The 19,333-nt window shown below is 39.6% G+C and overlaps 1 protein-coding gene across 1 annotated transcript; it reads left to right on the top strand.

The window, feature by feature from the left end:
• The first annotated feature begins 1,584 nt into the window (after positions 1-1,584).
• Positions 1,585-19,241, top strand: PPID (peptidylprolyl isomerase D). Its single transcript, XM_058837109.1, has 10 exons — positions 1,585-1,745; positions 3,428-3,568; positions 4,062-4,168; positions 11,023-11,211; positions 11,961-12,083; positions 13,592-13,698; positions 16,185-16,326; positions 18,274-18,360; positions 18,438-18,480; positions 19,012-19,241. Exons 1-10 carry the CDS (start codon positions 1,661-1,663, stop codon positions 19,098-19,100), a joined length of 1,113 nt encoding a protein of 370 aa, XP_058693092.1. The 5' UTR covers positions 1,585-1,660; the 3' UTR covers positions 19,101-19,241.
• Positions 19,242-19,333: the final 92 nt, after the last annotated feature.

The raw sequence follows: 19,333 nt of genomic DNA, 5'->3' as shown, positions 1-19,333 counted from the left end.
TCGCCATATCACAACAGGCCCTACTAAAAAGTTTGCCCCTGTCTTTCTTATGGGCCCCCCGAAGCACTGAAAGGCTGCATTAAGTTCTCCCCCAGAGCCTTTTCTTCTCCAGGCTGAATAATCCCAGCTCTCTCACCCTTTCCTCATAGAAGAAATCCTGTAATCATCCCTCACATGATCTTGGTGTCCTTCCTCTGGACTCGCTCTAACAGGCTGCCATCCTTCCTGTGCTGGAGACCCCCAGAGCTGGATGCAGCACTGCAGGTGGGGTCTCACAAGGGCAGAGTAGAAGGGCAGAATAGTCTCCCTGGCCCTGCTGGCCACACTGCTTTTAATGCAGCCCAAGATACGGGTGGCTTCCTGGGCAGCAAGTGCACATTGCTGGTGTGAGACCGCTTCTCCTACTCCACTGCACATCATCTATGCTAAGTGTAATGATAAAAATATCTCAGCCAGTGACTGTGGCCAAATGCCTTGTGAATTACAGATGACTCAAAGTTTTGGTGGCCTCTGACATCGTGGAGCATGTGAAATCCCTGACACAGCTGCATGACCTGGCTCAGAGAGAGAAATGCCTTAGTGTGGTTCCACTGATTTCTCACTAAGTGTTCCCAGATGGGAGCAGATGGCTTTTCCTTCTGTTAAGGGTTCCCAGATGCAATGCACAACAGCACTCTGTACTGATCACCTCTCCTACCCAACATCTGTGCAGATGTGTGGGAATGATTACAATGCAGTGTATGGACTGCAGTCATTAATATCAATGCTACTTTATCTTTTCTTTCAATATGGGAATTACAACTGCCCTCTGACACATCCAATATTGAGAACATACTGAGAGAGAGATGAAAACCAGCTTGATGAAGCTCAAGTCCAAACATATAGACATGTATTACAGGAGAAAGCCTTTGGAGAGCTCAGTGAATCAAAGATTGAATGTAGAGGTTTCTGGGAAGGATTAGAGGAGTCCAAGAATTAAAGAGGCTCATTTTGATCAGCTGCATTCCCAGAAGGACTATAAGTTTGCAGGAGTCAGACCCCAGCACTCTTCTGCCCTTTCTATTTTTGCCACATGTACCTTGCCTCCATGATGCCATTGAGTACAGGATGTGGCCATGTTCAACCATTCACCTGCCTGGGAATCCTACACCGTGAGGAGTCCCAACCAAGTGTATTGATAGTAATGTCCATTGGTCAACACAAATGTCCCTTGCTTGCCTTGGAGCAATTATCGTGATAGTCATGCTTTGGGATGAAACGTATTTTGTTTTCAGACCTCAGGGAAGCTGGAGTTATTCTGTATTTCTAAACCTTTATGGGACAGTAGTAATTTTTGACAATTTTCCCATTTTACCACGGACCACTTTTCACACAGTCCGCCATTTCTCTCATAAAATATAAACCCAGGCAAATCCTAAAATCTCTCTCCTTCCCCATATGTCCAGGCCTTGCGTGTGTGCATAACCTCGAGTAAGCACTGCTCCTCCTCGGCGGATTAGCCCCGAGTCACTGAAGGCCGCTCAGAGGCAGGGCCAGGGGCGGACCAGGGCTCCCGGCTGCAGGGGGCCCGGCCGCCCGCCCGCTCGCGCCGGTGGGAGGAGCGCCGAGCGGCCCCGACCCGCGGGCTCCGGGAGTCACCGCGCCGGCGGGCTGCTGCGGCATGTCGCACCCGTCCCCTGTCTCCCGGCCCAGCAAGGCCAGCAACCCCCGCGCCTTCTTCGATGTGGACATCGGGGGCGAGCGAGGTGGGGAGGGGGCGCGACGAAACCCGGGCGGGCGCCCCGGGCCGGGGCGCTGTGCGGACCGCGAGGGGCCTGGGCCGGGCCGCAGCGTTCAGGACGTGGGGGGAAAACCCGGGCCGGGCCGGGCGCTGCCCTGCGGGCTGCGAGCGCACAGCTCCGGCAGCGAGAACAGGAGGAGAAGGGCTGCCCGCCGCGAACGGGGCTCCCTGCCAGAGCAAACAGGCCCGAGGAACATGGAGAGAAAGGCAACATGGCAGCACAGGCACCCGGCCGGGGCTGACGCCGGGGCTGATGGCGGGGGTCGGGGTACGCCCGCCGTCGCTGCCCCCGTGCCGCCGTTCCCGAGGCAGCCGGCGCTGCCCATGCCGGGCTCCCGGAGCTGCCCACGTGTGCGGCCGCCCCACGTGCTGCCGTGCCGAGCGCGGCCTCGCTCGGAGCCGCCCCCCGAGTCCCGGGCCTGGGCCCCGCCGAGGCCGGGGGCCTGCCGCAGCACGGCGAGCCTCGCCTGGCTGCCGCGGGGGGGGCTGCGCGGTGAAAGCTCGGGAAACTGGCAGCCCTGGTGCTCTTGGCAGCGCCAGTGCTGCCAGAGGTCATTCAAAAATCTGGGTAAACGGTCGAAATGGAAATAAGGAGACAACAAGTTAGCTAGGAAACTACTTGAATCTGCTTGAACCTTGGGGAATTACTTTTTAAGCCTACTTGAAATTCTAGATTTAAAAAATTTACATGGATAAAGATAGAGACTGCCTAAATCTTGTCAGGATATTGCTTTTCACTTACTCATTCTGTTACTCAGAAGAATAAAGGAAGAAAGTCTGTGAGATGATTTGCCTTTTATTGACTTTCAGTTGTCTAATTTGTTTTCATTCCTGTATTAATTAGAATCAATATATTTACATTTAGCTTCCGGTAGAGTGAAGTTATGTTAATTAATTGACTGTGAGGCTGATGAGAAAACAGGAGCATCAACTGATGGCGGCTGCTAGGAGTGAGAAATAGCTGTGTGAGAAGCCTGTTTGTGAAGGAACAACAATTTGGCACAGAATCCATTTATCAACTATTACAGGATCTGTTAGCTGCTCAGGTTTAATGTCCTACAGTTACAACATGTACAGCTTTGGATTTAGCAATTGCTTGTGGTGTCTCTAATTGTAAATAGCCAGTATTCATATGCATATTAAGTACCACTGTGTCTTAGTAAAATTCCGACTTAAGAGAGGAGTAAGGGATGTGTTTGGCATAAGCTTTTTTATGGATTGAAAGTCTCCACAAAAAGTCTTTTTGTATCTACTTTTGATGGTACAAAGTACATATATACTAAAATAGACATAAATGTGCATATTAAAATTTATAAATTGGCTTTAATATATGTGTGTGTGATTTCCCACACACCTTTTTTTGGCAGAAAATGCGTTTGGCGTTTTCATTAGTTTTTGGCAGAATCTGTCTTTATTCCCCCTACATTATTCTTGACGGGGGAATTCACTGTTGGTAATAACCTTGCTAAAAACCCAGTGTAACTCTGCCAGCAATTACCATGGAGCAATCCCAAGATGGAAATTGAATAGTAATCTAAATAATAATAAAGATTGAAACATTAGTTTCTTTTGACATAATAATGCTCAAAACATTGCCATGCCAAGGACAAGAATTAAAAATGTCTCTTTCTCTCTTTGTCATTTCAGTTGGACGCATTGTCTTTGAATTATTTGCTGACGTTGTACCTAAAACTGCTGAGAATTTCCGTGCGTTATGTACGGGAGAAAAAGGAACAGGGCCTACCACTGGAAAACCTCTCCATTATAAAGGATGTCCTTTCCACAGAAGTAAGTTTTGTGAAATCCTCCATTTTTCTATTGGTAACAAGAGTTGTCTACCATGAATATTAGAAGTAATATTAAATGGTATTGCAAGTTGTAAAAGCAAGAACTTTACTGATGGAAGTTTTTCACTTTTTGATCCTCCTGATGACTATGTGTTCTTACCATGCACTGACAGTAGAAAATTATAAATTTACTAGTAATTTTGCAAAACTAGTTTATTCTGAGTTGTAAGCAGGTTGAAATGAATTTCATGTAAAGGTTTAAGTATCAAGTGATATCCACATAAGTGAGGAGGAGTACTTAGATGATACTTGGTAAGTAAAAGATGGATTTTGGTTCCATTTAGGTGCCGGTGACAAGGATTGTTAATGTCCTGGGGTGACTTTACTAAACTACTACACTTTTCATCTTAGAATTGGTTTGGTTTTGTTGGTTTTTTTTTTCCTTGTGCCTTTTGTGCCTTGCTGATACATTTTATAACTATTTTATTTTACAGTTATTAAGCAGTTTATGATTCAGGGTGGAGATTTCTCAAACCAAAATGGCACAGGTGGAGAAAGTATATATGGTGAAAAATTTGAAGATGAAAACTTTCATTATCAGGTACTCTATTGAAAATGCTAATTCTGTTCAGTTTGTGACGTTTCAGTGATATGACTCCTGCTGCAGTAATAACAATTGTCAGCACTGGCATTAACCATTTTCATATCGTGTTACATGTGGTAGCATGTTAAGGGCTCTCAACAACACTGACTAAAAAACTTACAGACATCCCTGTCCCATGGTTAAAGGGAAGGCCTGACTGCAGGTGTACTTGCCCCCAAACAGTATTTTAAGAAAAGAAAATACAGCAATCCTCCACTAATCAGATATCAAAATCTTGTATCAGGCTCACAGAATCACGGAGTCTGTTGGGTCGGAAAACACTTTTGGCATCAACGAGTCCAAGCCTTGACCAAATGCCACCTTGTCAACTAGAGTATAGCACTAAGTACCACCACATACAGTCAGGTCTTGAACACTCCAGGAATGGTGACTCCACCACTTCTCTGGGCAGCCCATCCCCTTCTGTCAAGAAATTCCTCACAATGTCCAACCTTAACCTCCCCTTGTGCAACTTGAGGCCATCTTCTCTTATCCTGTTGCTGATTGCCTGGGACAACAGACTGACCTCCCCACCTTGCGTTCACATAGTTGTAGAGAGTGATAAGGTCACCCCTGAACCTTCTCCAGACTAAAAATCCTCAGCTCCCTCAGCCACTCCGTACAGGACTTAAAGGACTTAAGTTTGGAGCAATAGATGGATTTTACTGGGAGTTTAAATGTCTGTATTACATAGTTCACTGGCTCTTGCACTTAATCCTGCGTCCCTGCAGTGTTCTCACCCACTGTCTCAGAAAACAAAGAGCTGTTTTTGTTGATGATTGAGGACAGTGGAACTGTTTGTTCTTGTGCTGGTTGCAAGGACTGTTGCAAATTGCAGTAAACTGCAAAACTTTTGTCAGTAGTCAGCATATCATCTCAGATCAACCCCACTAGGCTTTTCTTGATGCCACTTCTCTAGCTAATGGCTCTGCTGTTGTGGAACACCCAACTTACACAACCCCAAGCACTGTTATTATGGCATAGTTTTGCAAGCCTTGAATCTGCCAGAGAATCTGATTTTGTCCAGATTTTTTTGCTTGCCTTATAAACTTACAAAATGACAGCAGAAACCATAATTGGAAAGACACTCTATCTATCTGCAGTGTTTCTCAAAACACAGCAAGAAAATTAATGAGTGACAACAGTTTTCTTTATAAATAGAATCTCATAATGGGGGACTAATATTGATACTTGGTCCCAGATGAAATGGGGTTGTGTGTAAGTGGGGAGACAGAAGGCACCAGACTGCTCTGTATAATTTCCAACTTGTCCCCCCACATCTTTACAGACAAAAGGTAAACCTGCAGGTATGAGGCAACACCAGAACTTACTGTTGCTTGGTTTTTTGTCTACAAACCATTGCTGTCTAGTGTTGGCTGTAACTGGGGGGGTGGGAAAAGGTAAGATTTATAGGTCTTGGGCAGTGAAGCAGTGACCAGCCTCAAAAGGTATTTGCAAAAATCTGCTATGGGGCAACCCTTCTGTTTAATTCGTTTGCCAGAAACTACAATGCTAAGTGTCAGAGTCTTGTTTTGGAGATCCTACCTGCTTCCTTCTCTTCCTCTGGAACACAGGCTCCTCTGTCATTTGCCATCTCTGACTCCTCAACATGACACTGAGGGTGAGCTTCAAACTTAGACAAAGCTGAGACTGCAGTAGCTTTCTGTTGGCTGAGCGTGATTCTGGCTCTCAGTTGTAGAATCTTTTTGCAGAGTTCTTAAGCCAAATCCTGACTGAAAAGATTCAGACTTACTGTGGCAGATGGACAGTTTAGGCAAGGAGGTCTCCCTGCCACCATGGAAATCCAAACAGTATGTGGGAAAACAATTTTCAAAACAACAGGTTCTTTGAACTGGTAGAGAATGTAGGGAAAAAACAGATGCTTAAATACACCAGGCTCAGACTGTTATCTCGAAGTAATCAACCTCCCATTGAGCTCTTAAATGTGTTTCTATGTCGTCTGTGCTATCACCTTTTTTTTGCCCCTCCTTCCCACACTATCAAGTTTCTTAGCAGTACCACAGCATGAATGCTTTAGATGTGTACCAGTGTCTTACTAAGACATCCTCACTTACATTAAATGGAGCTCTTTGCACTTAATAATGAGACCAGCCTGGGGAGAAGAACGCCTCCATGGCTGGGTTTTGCCAGTTAAACAAGACATTCACAACACATATGAAAAACACATTTTTGCAGTATAGGTGAAAACTAAATAATCTAAGTGATGGGACAAGAAAAGTCTTAGTTCACAAAAGGGAAAAAGTATTTGCAGAAAACAAGATAAGCAGTATCTTCTTACATTGGGCTGTTTAACAATTTTCTTCTAGTTTGAGGCTTAGCAGCTTAAGTGGCAAAACAATGAGATGGTTAAAAATCCCAACAGACTAAAAACTGTGTTTCTAGGAAAGGGAAGGCAAAAAAAAATCCCCAAACAAAATCACCAACCCATAAATTTTAAAGACCACAGTCCTCTAAACTCCACAGTTCTACACCATACTTGGTGTGAGTAGTCCTTATAAAATTCACATTACATACCCATTTTAGCACTGTAACATTAAAGTTGGTTTCAGTGGTGTTTAGCCTCACTTCTTAAGGCCAGTGGTCTTAAATAATTCAGTGAGGAACTTCACGCATGTAACTTTTGACAAAGATATGTCAAAATATGTAAAAAGTTGGCTGTAAATATAACAATGACACTTTATAGATAATGCTCATCATAGAAACCTATAAATTTACATTATACAATGAATATGTCATCAGTAAGTGTCTGAAGAAATCAAGATAATATTTTTAAAACATTCATGTCTTAATGACTAAAAATGAAATAAGGTAAAAAACTTCTAAATTTTTTGTAAATAACATAACAATCACTATTCTTTTGTGTTACCTATAGAAAATAAAAACTGCAGAGATCATAACAACAATAAAACTTCCAATGAAATCAAGGGTGTCACAAATTGCACTCAACTCTGTCCCTAAGCAGGTGTTCACCAGTGTTCTATCACAGCTGTTTCAGTTGTAGTTATCTTCATTTCTCCAGGAAAATAACTATACTTTGCAGTTTAAACAAATGTCTTCAATAAAACATGAAGCAATTTAAATTTAAACAATATTTAAACCTGTTAAAAATTAATTATGATAAAAGGAAGTAACAAAACATCAAAAAAATATCAAAGTTATAACTTAACTTAAAAACACTCAAACTTAAATATAGTGAAATTTAACTTTGATTAATTCTACTAACACTTAAATCTATATCAGATGAAAACATGACTCAAACTAAAAATTTGGTATATACTTTTTGAACACAATGTAACAGGAATATTGATTCACTATAGAGATTATAAGAATGCAACAAATATATCACAATTCCATGTTATTATCTGGCTTTGAGGATAACTCACAATAACTGCAGATGTTATTAAAAATACCCATTCGTAACAAGAATTTGCTTGGCATATGCTTAAATTTGTTAGGATTTTTAGAGTACAGTTTTACTAGAAAAGAAAAAATACAACAACACAGATTTGGCAAGTTGCTATTCAGCTTTTTTAGTACTTTTGAGAAACATTAAATCTAACTTTCTAACTAAAATCCAAAATCCAAATTGGTATATATACTGTTATACATGTTTTTTATAACAAAAGGACTCACATTAAAATTACCTTATTAAAATTGTAAAAAAACCCAAGCAAATGGGAAATATATGGTTAACATAACTTTGAGATTACTGAAAACTGTATTGAACTAAATCCACAGTACAATTATTCAAATGAAAGGTTAAAAATGAAAGAAACCTGTCATTCAATCCTTTTTCTGTAGGGTTAATCATATGATCTTTCAATTCAATTTTAAAGAACTGCATCCTGCAGAAATTGACTGTAACTACAGTTATAATACTTGATGATCACTCCATATCATACAGTATTACATTATCAGTAGATGCACAGAGAAGATAACATTTTCAAAACCTTCATGTATTAGGAATACTGAAACAGAACAAAAATATTTTAAATTTTTTGGGATGCATAAGTATCATCATTTTCCATGTTATTTTGTAAAAACAAAACCAGCAGATATTAGAAATACAACATCTATATATATTTCACTATAAAATTTCTATCAACTTTTTGATCTATGTTTGAAGGCACTTCATTCAATAGAGACTTCTTTTTAAATCTCAATCATGATTACAACAATTTGCTGATTTACCAACAATACAATTTACAAAGCTTCTAATTTTTGAATTGTCCAATTAAAACTCTCTCTTTGTATCCCTCTCCGAGATGTCCAGCTTTCTGTTTTTTCTCTTTTGTTGTTTGCTTTCGGCGGTTTCACCGAAGTTGCTTTAGTTGTTTCACCCGTGGTTGTTACGGTGACAGCATTTCTGGCTGCTGTGTGCTGCCAGACCCGTCCACGCCGGGCTGGTTTTGCATCTGAGAAAAAACTCTAAAAACTTATATTTAGGGAGAAACTCCTTTTCAGGAGATAAATCCCTTTTTGGGTGACTGTTGCTTGTGCCAGAAAACGGGCCTACGACCCTGAGATTAAGAGTCTCAGGCTCTACCGACAGTTAGCCCGGCCGACTTGCCGAACTTCAGCACCGAAACGCGCATGCGCGGCTCGACAGGGGTACCCCGCCAATCTCCCCTCCGGAGGGCCGGGTCCTCCTCGTCATGGATCGCGGCACTGCTATCCCTGCGGGCCGTGCCTTTGGAGCCTTGGCCAGCCCCTTTTCTTTCGCTGTCTATGGCAGCGTCCTAATATTTTTTTCTAATCTCTCTCCCCTCTGCTCGGGGTCACCCTGCGGCGCGGCCATCCCGCCGTCTCCCGCCGCTCCTTGAAGCCTCTCCTCTTGGGCAGCCTCAGACTCCGCCTGATGGGCGGGTATTTTCAGGGTCGCCTGCTGAGCGAATACCTCTCCCCCTGTGTCCCATCTTGGGCGGACACACCTTTACCAGCCTTTTCTAACATTATCTCTGTGTTATTAAATTCATCAGAGGGCGGGGTAAGCTCCCTCACTCGCTTTGGCTCCTCTGACATGCATGGAGGGTGCAGGGTAGGGGGCTGTTCTAAAGGTGTGGTTTCAGAAACAGCCTGGACCTTTTCTAACTTTTTTTTTTCCATCCCCCCGCCACGATTTCTTCTGACTGCAATAATTCCAGAAAGACTCTGTATAAACCATCATGTCTCTCCATGCAATTTTTTAACCTCCAACAATATGACAAACTGCTCACTCTGCTTTCTGAAGTAAGGCAAGCTTCCCGGTGTTCAGTTTTCCCTCGCATTCCTCCCTCCTCACCTCACGTTTTCTGAAGGGATGGGGGCAGGGGTGACCACGCCGCTGGGGAATTATCTGGGTTTCCCGCGCTTTCAGAAAGGGCAGTTCATCTCCCCACATTCCCGGGGTTCCTAACTTTTTAAGCCTCATATTTATCTTTTCCCCCATATCCTGGGTTTAAACAATCTCTCTTTAGAAATACTCAGTCCCATTATATAGACTGTATACAGCTTACCAGACCTGGCTATCTTCAGATTACTGACCAGCAGAATCCAATGTTCTGAGTCCAGGGCCCTTGGAACTTCAGAATGTGATAGCAGATGTTTTTCTCCAGACGGATTTCTTTCAGGAACTGGTTGCTGTGATCTTGCAGGTGTTGACTGAAGCTTCTGTGAGTTTTTGTAGCATAAACACGGGGCACCGTTTGTAACTTTTCTCTAAAAAATCCTTTTTCTGTTTCTTTGCTTCTGCTGCATCTCTTCTGTATTTTTCTTTTTATTCTTGGATTTCTCAGCCTCCTTTGGACTGAATTCTTTTGGGATCCTCCCTCGTGGGGAGCCCTGCTTATCTCAGTTCTTATGATTCAAAGAAAACTCCCCAGCTCGTTAGAATCTTGTTTCTTGTGTTTATTAAAAGGTCATCACAAAACTTAACAGGTCTTAACTCTCCAGGCTGGCTACACAAGGTTAATCTTTGCGATCTGGTACATTTCTTTCTTCTGATGGTACAAAAAAGGCCTTGTGGCACACTTCATGTCTGATGCACAAAATGGCCCCGAACTACGCAGTTCTTTTAATCTTTATACCTATTTTTACCCAACTAACAATAGACACGTCTATTATTTTTCTTAATGACCCAATGACCCATCACCTCTGTGATGCACTGCGGCATTCTCTGTCCAATCACTTACTATTACCCAAAAACCCTTGGAGAAGAACATGAAGAAGAAAGAAGAAGGGACAAGAGACAACACCCTAAATCCTCCATCTTGTCTCCTGTTCTCTAGACTTTTTCACCCAGTGATTTAAAAAAACTTTCTAATCTACACACTTACACTTTTAGCTTTTTCCATCTAACTTTAACATTTGTTTTCATGTATCACCATGAAAACATACTCATGAATTTCATATTATATGAAATTCAGTGTTTTTCTGGATCTTATAACTAAGTATCAGAAACAAAGGCACACACTCTGTATTCCAGACTCCAACAACTCATTTCTCAGGTATCTGCCTAAATTCAGCAGCTGTGCAGGGGATGGAGTGTAGAAGCAGTATACAGGTGTTACAGCATTAAGTCACACATGTGACTATGCTTGCTAAATTGGTAGGGGGCAGGTAAAGACCCAGAGCTGAGCATTTGCCCTCTTCAGTCATGGTAGGTAAAATTAGTTGCCACCTGTATGTAACTGTCTGGTTTACCAAGTTGTTATGGTTGTCCTGGCTATTTAAGCCTTACAGAATCGTATGTATGGTTTTATAATATAATTAAAATGTTGATGGTGAATTTTTTTTTCTCCCCACCAATGCAGCATGATAAACCAGGTCTGCTGAGCATGGCAAATGCAGGACCTGGTACTAATGGCTCTCAGTTCTTTATTACAACGGTGCCTACTCCTCACCTGGATGGGAAACATGTGGTGTTTGGCCAAGTGATCAAAGGAATGGGTGTAGTTAAAATACTAGAAAACGTTGAAGTAAAAGGAGAAAATCCTGCTAAGGTAAGTAAAATGCAAACCACTTAGAGATAGTGTTTATTATTTTGTTATATGATATTTAATAATTTCTTCTAAATGCTTGCTGTAATGTTTAGAACTATTAAATGTTAGTTATTTTAACTAATTGGTAATTTCCATTTTACTGTGCTTGTTAAGAGGCCTTTGTTCTTGCACTGTACATTTCCCTTGCACAAACCATTTATTGTTAAACACAGCTGTGAGGGTGGAAGCCTTTGCTAGAAGTGTAGGATGGGCGATGAAATTAAAAAGTGGAATTCACAGTCCCACCTAAATGATATGTAATTCTTGTAATTTTTATGTCAGAAGTCATGTTTCTGAAAAATTGCTGTGTTGGTCATAGCAGTTTGTGGGTGTTTGATGAATTAATACCTCTAACTTTAGAAGACTTGGCAGTTGAAGAAAGAACCATCTTCTGTAATGTAGTAGAACTTCCATGTCTTGTGTTTTGCTGCACTTCAGCTTGCTGCCAGGTCCTCTTCCAGCCTCTGTGAAGCGTGGGTATGGTGTTTTTGGAATGCTGATCCTCTGAACGTAATAAAAGTGTGTGATAAAAGCCTTTTGATGAGGATAGGCTAATGATATGATGGGTTTCTGAAATAAATGCACCCAAACAACAGATGAAAAAGCCTTTTTCTGTAATTTCAAAAATTTCAAAGAGCACTTGGAAGTTACTGCTTTTTAAGAAATTGTCTTAATAAGCAATACTACTATTTCCACTTCATTTTTTTCAGTCGTGTGTCATAGCTGAATGTGGAGAGCTAAAGGAAGGAGATGATTGGGGAATTACTCCCCAGGATGGATCTGGAGATGCTCATCCAGATTTTCCTGAAGATTCAGATATAGACTTAAAAGATGTAAGTATTTTTCTTCTTGGATATTTTACAGATTGCAGGACTTGTAGGTAATCTGAATTGCATGGTGTCTGTGATGATGTTCATTGAACTCTTTATCTTAGGAATGGATTGAGGTCCTGATTGAATGGTGACATTCCATTTTAAGGAAGAGAAGGCTCTGTGAGAAGGGATTGTTATCTCTTTTTTTCAGTATTAATTTCAGCCCATTTTTTTCGCCGCTAACTAAAACCTCACTTAAAATTGTCACATTTATTTTCTGTTCTTGATTTTTTACTTTTGTTTGTGCTGTAATGTCAAATTGCAATTATCAGAACTCCATCCTGCAAATGATTTAACTTAATGTTGTTACCTACACACTTTTTAAAATACTCTTTAACAGACTCTGCTGTGCTTTTTAGAAATAAAGGATCAGCCTTTTTAATAGGTTTTTACTACATCAGAGCTAATTGTTCTTAATTCCCAGTAGTAGTTTACTTTTTAGATTATTCAAACTGAAGGAAGGTCTGTTGTTGCGAGTTAGGGAGCAGACTGATGAAAGCAGCTCTTCTGCAGGTTTTTATTTTCTCATGAAGGGGAACTAGACAAACTGTGTAAGTCAAACAGTGATTTGTGAGAGGGAGAAGAAAATGAGGCTGCATGTGTAGATTCCAAGTAGAGAATCAGAATAGCAAAAATCCATTTGAGCTAGAAAACAAACTCCTTGGCTATTAAGAAGCAGCACTTCAACTTACAAAAAGGTTTTTGGATAGCATTTTTGGTGCAGAATTGAAGTTGGGAGGTGCCTGTGCCCTTTAACTTAAGACTTGTTCATATAAACTAACTACAGAAACCATGGTGACACTGGTCTCACACTGATTAGTTTTTGCCAAGGTTGCTGATTCTAGTGGGGTAGAATAGACAGCAGTAATTTCTAAACTATTTATTGCCACTGGAGAAGTAACTTGAAGTGTATACGCTTTTGGCAATAGAAGTGATTGGTTTGATAAAAACAGGCAGTTTTTATTTTCTCCTTTGTGATACTAAGTGTTCAGAGAGAAGGATTGTATTGATATGACTTCCAGTTTGAGAGTGTGCAGAGTTCACATGAGTGATACTGTTTTGAGAAGCAGAAGACAACATTTCATCAGGAATAAGACACTCTTGGTTGAATAATTGTTAACATATCTTCTTTTCTTTGAATAATGGTCAACACCTTTATATATAGCTGTGTGTGGGTAGCAGCATTTAGGGAAAAGAGTTGGACTGCTATGTCTTCTGTAGTATTTTCTCACCATTTATACTATAGAAAACCCACTAGGGATTTCATTTTTCAGAAATTTGTGTTACGTAGAGAACATTACAAAAGTGGTTTGAAGGTAGTGTTTTGTCTAAAATCAGAGTATTTCTATTCTGAGATTCTATAAACCTTGAAAGAGGATGGGCCTGGGATCATACTGTTAAGCATTAGTTAATTCACAACTTCTTTCATAAATACATTCATAGTTTATATTTCCCATCTATTTTATTAGGTTGACAAGATTGTGGCCATAGCAGAAGACACAAAGAATATAGGAAATACTTTCTTCAAATCGCAAAACTGGGCGATGGCAGCTAAAAAGTATAGTAAAAGTTTACGGTAAGGCTCTCATCACTCAAGCAGATCATTCCTGTAACCCAAATTAATGCTGCTATTAAGCAATGATTTGTGCATTTAAAAGGTGTCTGGTGCAGTGCTCTTCTCTTTTCTAAACAAAGAGCCCTCTGAATCTTGAAAACATCTGGTTGATTTTTAGCTGTGTAATCAAGTAGGTCTTCTACTCATTGCTAGGTAAGAGCTGTAGGGCAGGAAGTATTGCTTCAAACTGACTAAATACTCTTTATAATACTCTTGCTGTGCTGGGACATACCCGGGCAGAAAAGCACAGTAGTATTCAGGGTAGTTAATGAGAAATAGTTTTTCTATGATTTGAAAAAAGCAAAAGGTTTAGGAAATTGGTAAGTTCAAAAGACAAATATGGCCCTTACTTACTCATTACTATTTTTTTTGAGGGTCCATACCATCATCCTAACTCTGTGTATAATTCAGCCTTGCCTTCTAACCTATTGTCTTTCTGCTTTTGTTTCCATACTGCTCCTTTCATATTTTCATGCTTTTGCTTTAAGTATATGATCATCTCCTAAAAATAAAATTAGACTTACTGACCTTTATCCCAGCCTTCTTAATGATCACTGGTTAAGCAACAGTAACAATAATGAAAGTAAAAAAATCAGGCATATTTAATGCTTCAGCTGAGGTTTTAGCGGACTGGGTTTCAAATAAATGTCATCTTTCTGAAACATAAAATGAATCCTTTAATTGCAGATTTTAACCCAAGAAGCAGTGCCTTGACCTGCCCTCAAAAAGTCCATCACAGAAACCCAAAGTAAAAAGGATTTCTATGCAAACCTTTTGGAAGTCATACAATACATAAAAGGCTGGAATGGATCTTTAAGACTCTTTGTGTTGTATCTGTCCACTGCCAGGTATAATTGCACCATCCCTTCCAATGAAGTGTCTTGCTCACTTTTAAGTGCACCCAGTGAAGGCTCTTCCTCTCTGAGCTGCTTTGGTGCTTATTTGTTCTTGTAGGTGGAAATCATAGTAATTTTTCTAGACTAAACAAATCTGATCTTTCCAGCTCTTCCTTGTAGGCCATACTTTTTTGGACATGCCCTGTTACTGTATCTTAGAATCTAATAATTAATGTAGGATTGTGACCTTTAGCTGGCACTTCAAAGAACTGATAGGAATAGGATAGCTCTTACCAGGGTATTCCATGGCTTAGGTACAATTCACATGGCACACCATCTGACAATGCTTTTTTTTTTTTTTTCACCTACAGTAACCATTATAATCTTCAGTTATTTTTCTTGTTTTATTGCTTCTCAGCATTTTTTAAAATATATATTTTGTATGTTAGAATTGAGACTTTTTTTGGTAAAAAAAGTATTACTTCCTATTATCTCCCTTGATACTCCACTGATTTCTTTGACTTCGAAGCTCTAATCTTATTTCCAGAATGCTTGCAGTCTTTCATGTCTTGGTGTGATTTATAAGTATTATACATGTGTTGCATTTGTTTTGAACATAATACAGATTAGTGTTATAACTTCCATTACCTTTTTGCTGTTTCCTCTTTCTTCTGGTTCTTACCTTTTGGATGATGCTCAGCAAGTGGAACAAGCACTGGGACTGTATCTAATTTACTTTTTAAGTATTGCTAATTTCTGTGATCCAAAGGTTGTATAGGAATGACAGAAAAGGGCATACAAAAAGTGAACTTACATGGACACTGATACGCAGAGACTGCATTAATTCATGGCATGCTTAAAATGTGAATGTATGCAAGCACAATTTTTGTTTTTTACCTAAAACTCACAGAGGTTCTATCAAATAGACCATTAAGGAGTTAAAACTTTTGTATCCGCAGCAGACCTTTGCCACTGGAAATAAAAACCAGACAGCATTAGCACATAGTAAATTAAGAAATTTGCTTTTGAAACACATGTAATAACTGCTGTGGCTCTGTTCTGAACCAGTGTCAGTTTTGAAGTTCAGAAACGTCATGAAGGAAGACAGTGGGAAGAAGGTGGTGTTACTAATGCTCATTAACCACACTCCTTTACATAGTAAAGTTATCTCCAGATTTTAGCCACAAATGCCTAAGCTAATTAAAAGATTATTGAGGGAACTCAAGAAGAGATGAAGCTTCTTGTGAACAGGGAAGGTTCAGCAGCAGTGTTAATTTTTTGGCACTGATGAGCAACATGTTGAGAATAAACTGAGATAAATCCTAATGTTTTCCTGCAGTAGAACAGTGATTTTGTCTTAGAAAAAGAACGTGCTAATACAGTGGAGGACTAAGTGTTACAGGAAAACATTTCTCAGTGAGTTGATTATTTTTTGTTAGGGTGGGTTTTATCTATTTGGTTTAATAAAGATTTGTAATAGTTGAATTGAAACTGCTTTAGAAGTAGTGGGGATAGGCCACTTCATACATTATCTGTGGAGAGATACCTAAGGGCAGGACAAAATGGAAGTTGCAACACTAATAAATATGTGTGAATCTGTTTTTTTTGCAGGTATGTGGAAGCTTCTGAAGCAGTGGCAGAGGAGGCAGACAAACCCAAGTTAAAGACTATTGCTTTGACCTGTGTTCTAAACATCGGTGCTTGCAAACTAAAACTCTCAGACTGGCAGGGAGCCATTGAGAGCTGTTCAGAGGTAAATGTAATGTTCAGTATCTTGGTCAAGAATTAGCCTGTACAGACACAAGACTACAAAGCTTTTTTAAAGAGTCTACTGACAAGCTTATGATTTGAAAGTAAACAAGTAGAAGCTCATGGTGAAGTTAGTACTGACCTTCTAATATGTGGCTTTTTAAAAAGATTTTGAAATTGAAATGAATCATTAGAAACAAACAAAAGTGAGCTATTGCTTACTGCCAGGAAAAGTGCACATCACTGTCAGTTTGGTTAGCAGAGCTACTTCTTAAATTACAAAGAATTAAACTGTTTAATGAGAGGAATATTTTTCTCTGGAAGACAAGTATGAGCAAAGTGTTTTACTTGCCTCTAGATTTGATAGCCTTGTGTTTTATTCATGGCAGGGGCTTTCTAACTAAGTAACTAACATTTCAGGTAGGCTTAGCAGTGAAATAAAACGACTGAATAGGAAGAAAGAAACAAGGTAAACCTTCATAAACCTGTATTCAGAATGGAAAAATGGAGAATGAGCAAAGAAGAAAATAGGAAAACTGTGTAATGTGATATCTGTCACCTAGATACTGAATGATAAAACTGAAATGAAAGTGTTAAAGGTAGAAATTACTACAACTAGTAATACTTGCCATTGTGGGAAGAAAATTGCACTTCCTTTTTTTAAGATAAAACAATTGTTACATAAAGGTAACTCCATAGCTATAATAGACTTCTGTAAGGTATTTAGCTTATGTCTCATAACTGTCAATGCTTTAATCAGAACATCAGTTTCCTAAAATTAGCTAATAAAGTGCTAGGTAATTGTTAGAGAGAAATGGCACACTCCCATGATTTCACAAGGTCAAAAGCAATTTAAATTAACAACCTGGAATACATGCATTGTTTTGTGTAAATAATGAATTATGAACAGCTTGAACCTGTTCAAACAAAACTTGCATTGAAATAGCTGTAAGCGCAATGGTCAAGGTAAAACCAAAGAATGCAGCCTCTGTGTATACAATCCTGACAACTAATTCTTAGCACAGAAGAGGCTGAAGGCTTTGTAGTAGATGGATTGAGAAGCACCCACAGTAATACTTCCTTTGTATTAACAGCCAATACCCAAATGATTTAAAAAAAATCAGATGTGTTGTCTATTAATGATTTAAAGTTAATAAATTAAATTAATAAAACAACACATTGCTCTGAACACATTTCCTCTGAACACTGAGAAACTATATTCTTACAAATAATAAAGACACTATAGAACTAGCTGCAATAAAAATGTGATCTTCACAGGCAAGATAAGGTAACAGGTAGCTGACCAAATTATCTGAGGTATTCTGAAAAATAATCAAAGTAATCAAATAGCGGAACAATCTCTTTGCCCAGCCACTGTATTTCCTATTTTGATATTGTCATATTAGAGCTGGCCTATACACATGATTGAAAACATTCAGCTCAAAAAGGGCGTAATGACTAGAACTTGGCAAAGTTTCTGAAGCATGATGAGATGGATTGCTTGCATGTATCTATCTAGCCCACAGAGAAAAAAATCTTTACAGGAAATCTCTGTGTTTTATTTATGATGCCATTTGAGGAGGTTTTGGTGCGAGGGAAGGAGCTGCAATAGAGTTGCCCTGTGAGACTCAAGGTTAGGATAATTTGAACTGAAGCAACTCCTCAGCCTTGACAGCTATCTATATATACACACACACACAGCTGTCCCATTTGGGCCTCATGTATGCTTATCCTTCACAAAAGACCACTTTTGGTGCAGTGGTACTGAAGCTGATTACTTGCTATTCAGTGTGCTGCATTACAGCATTCCTTTTTACACAGTTAATGTTTTGACAGCTTACCCTCAAACCAATTGCGAAGATTGTCTGCTGGTGTGAATTGTGCCATTTGTGGAGATGGGAGGCTGTGAAGTTTAAGAAATGTTAATGTGACAATTTTATTAAATTTACAGGCTCTTAAAATAGATCCAGCAAATACTAAAGCTCTCTACAGACGGGCTCAAGGATGGCAGGGAATAAAAGATCTTGATCAAGCACTGGTAATGATCACTTCTTCTTTTCTTTTTATATTTAAAATTCTGTCAGATCATTAATTTATATTTTCCTTTTATTTAAGGCTGATCTTAAAAAGGCTCATGAAATAGCCCCTGAAGACAAAGGTAAAATAAACTATTTCTTTTAAAATTCCCTTAAGAATTTAACAAAGTATCCAGGACAGTATTCAGTTGGAATTCATACCAGTGTGATGTCTAAAATGCTAGCTTCTTAAACACTGATATTCTGAGCACAGAACCCACTGAAGTGGAAAACCTGATTTTATACAGCAGTGATGCTTCTGTTGCACTGGAAAACCTGCTTATGTAGGTCAGCAGCATTCCCCTTGAACTATGTCTGTATCTCACAGGGCTCTTACTAGCTTAATTCCCTGCTCTAATTGTGTGAGGTTTTTAGCTCCTAAGTTCTGTGTTGGCACCAATACCATGCTTGCTACACACTCCTCTATGTGGTTACCTTAGCAGTTGAGACAAAGCAAGGGCCAAGGCTTTTGCTGCTAGTATCTGACCTAATCAAAGATCAAATGCAAGTTTATGAAATAACAGAGGTAAGTTCCAGTGGTGACCTAGTGTTAACCTATAAGGAGACCTAATGTAACGAGATTACAGTAACTCTGTCATTTTCTTTTTGAGCAGCTATCCAGACCGAGACACTCAAAATCAAGCAGAAGATAAAAGCCCAAAAGGAGAAAGAGAAAGCAGCTTATGCTAAAATGTTTGCTTGATTTCTTTCCTAAACATTTAAATCTATGCACTAACTCATGCAAAAGGATAAATGGAACTGCTTCTTTCATTTGCTCTCTGCTGCAGTTTTCAGTGTTTACAACACAGAAGTCTAATAATAAAGACAAACTGTTCAAAGGTGATGAAGTTTTCTCTTTTTTTTTTTTACAATGTAGTAACTCGTGTTTTGCAACTTGTGTATTTTTCTAATGTGTAAAAGCAATGGTGGTTGTTT

The sequence above is a fragment of the Poecile atricapillus genome, chromosome 4, assembly GCF_030490865.1.
Source record: "Poecile atricapillus isolate bPoeAtr1 chromosome 4, bPoeAtr1.hap1, whole genome shotgun sequence".
Lineage (NCBI taxonomy): Eukaryota > Metazoa > Chordata > Aves > Passeriformes > Paridae > Poecile > Poecile atricapillus.
This window is presented reverse-complemented; position numbering and strand designations above follow the sequence as displayed.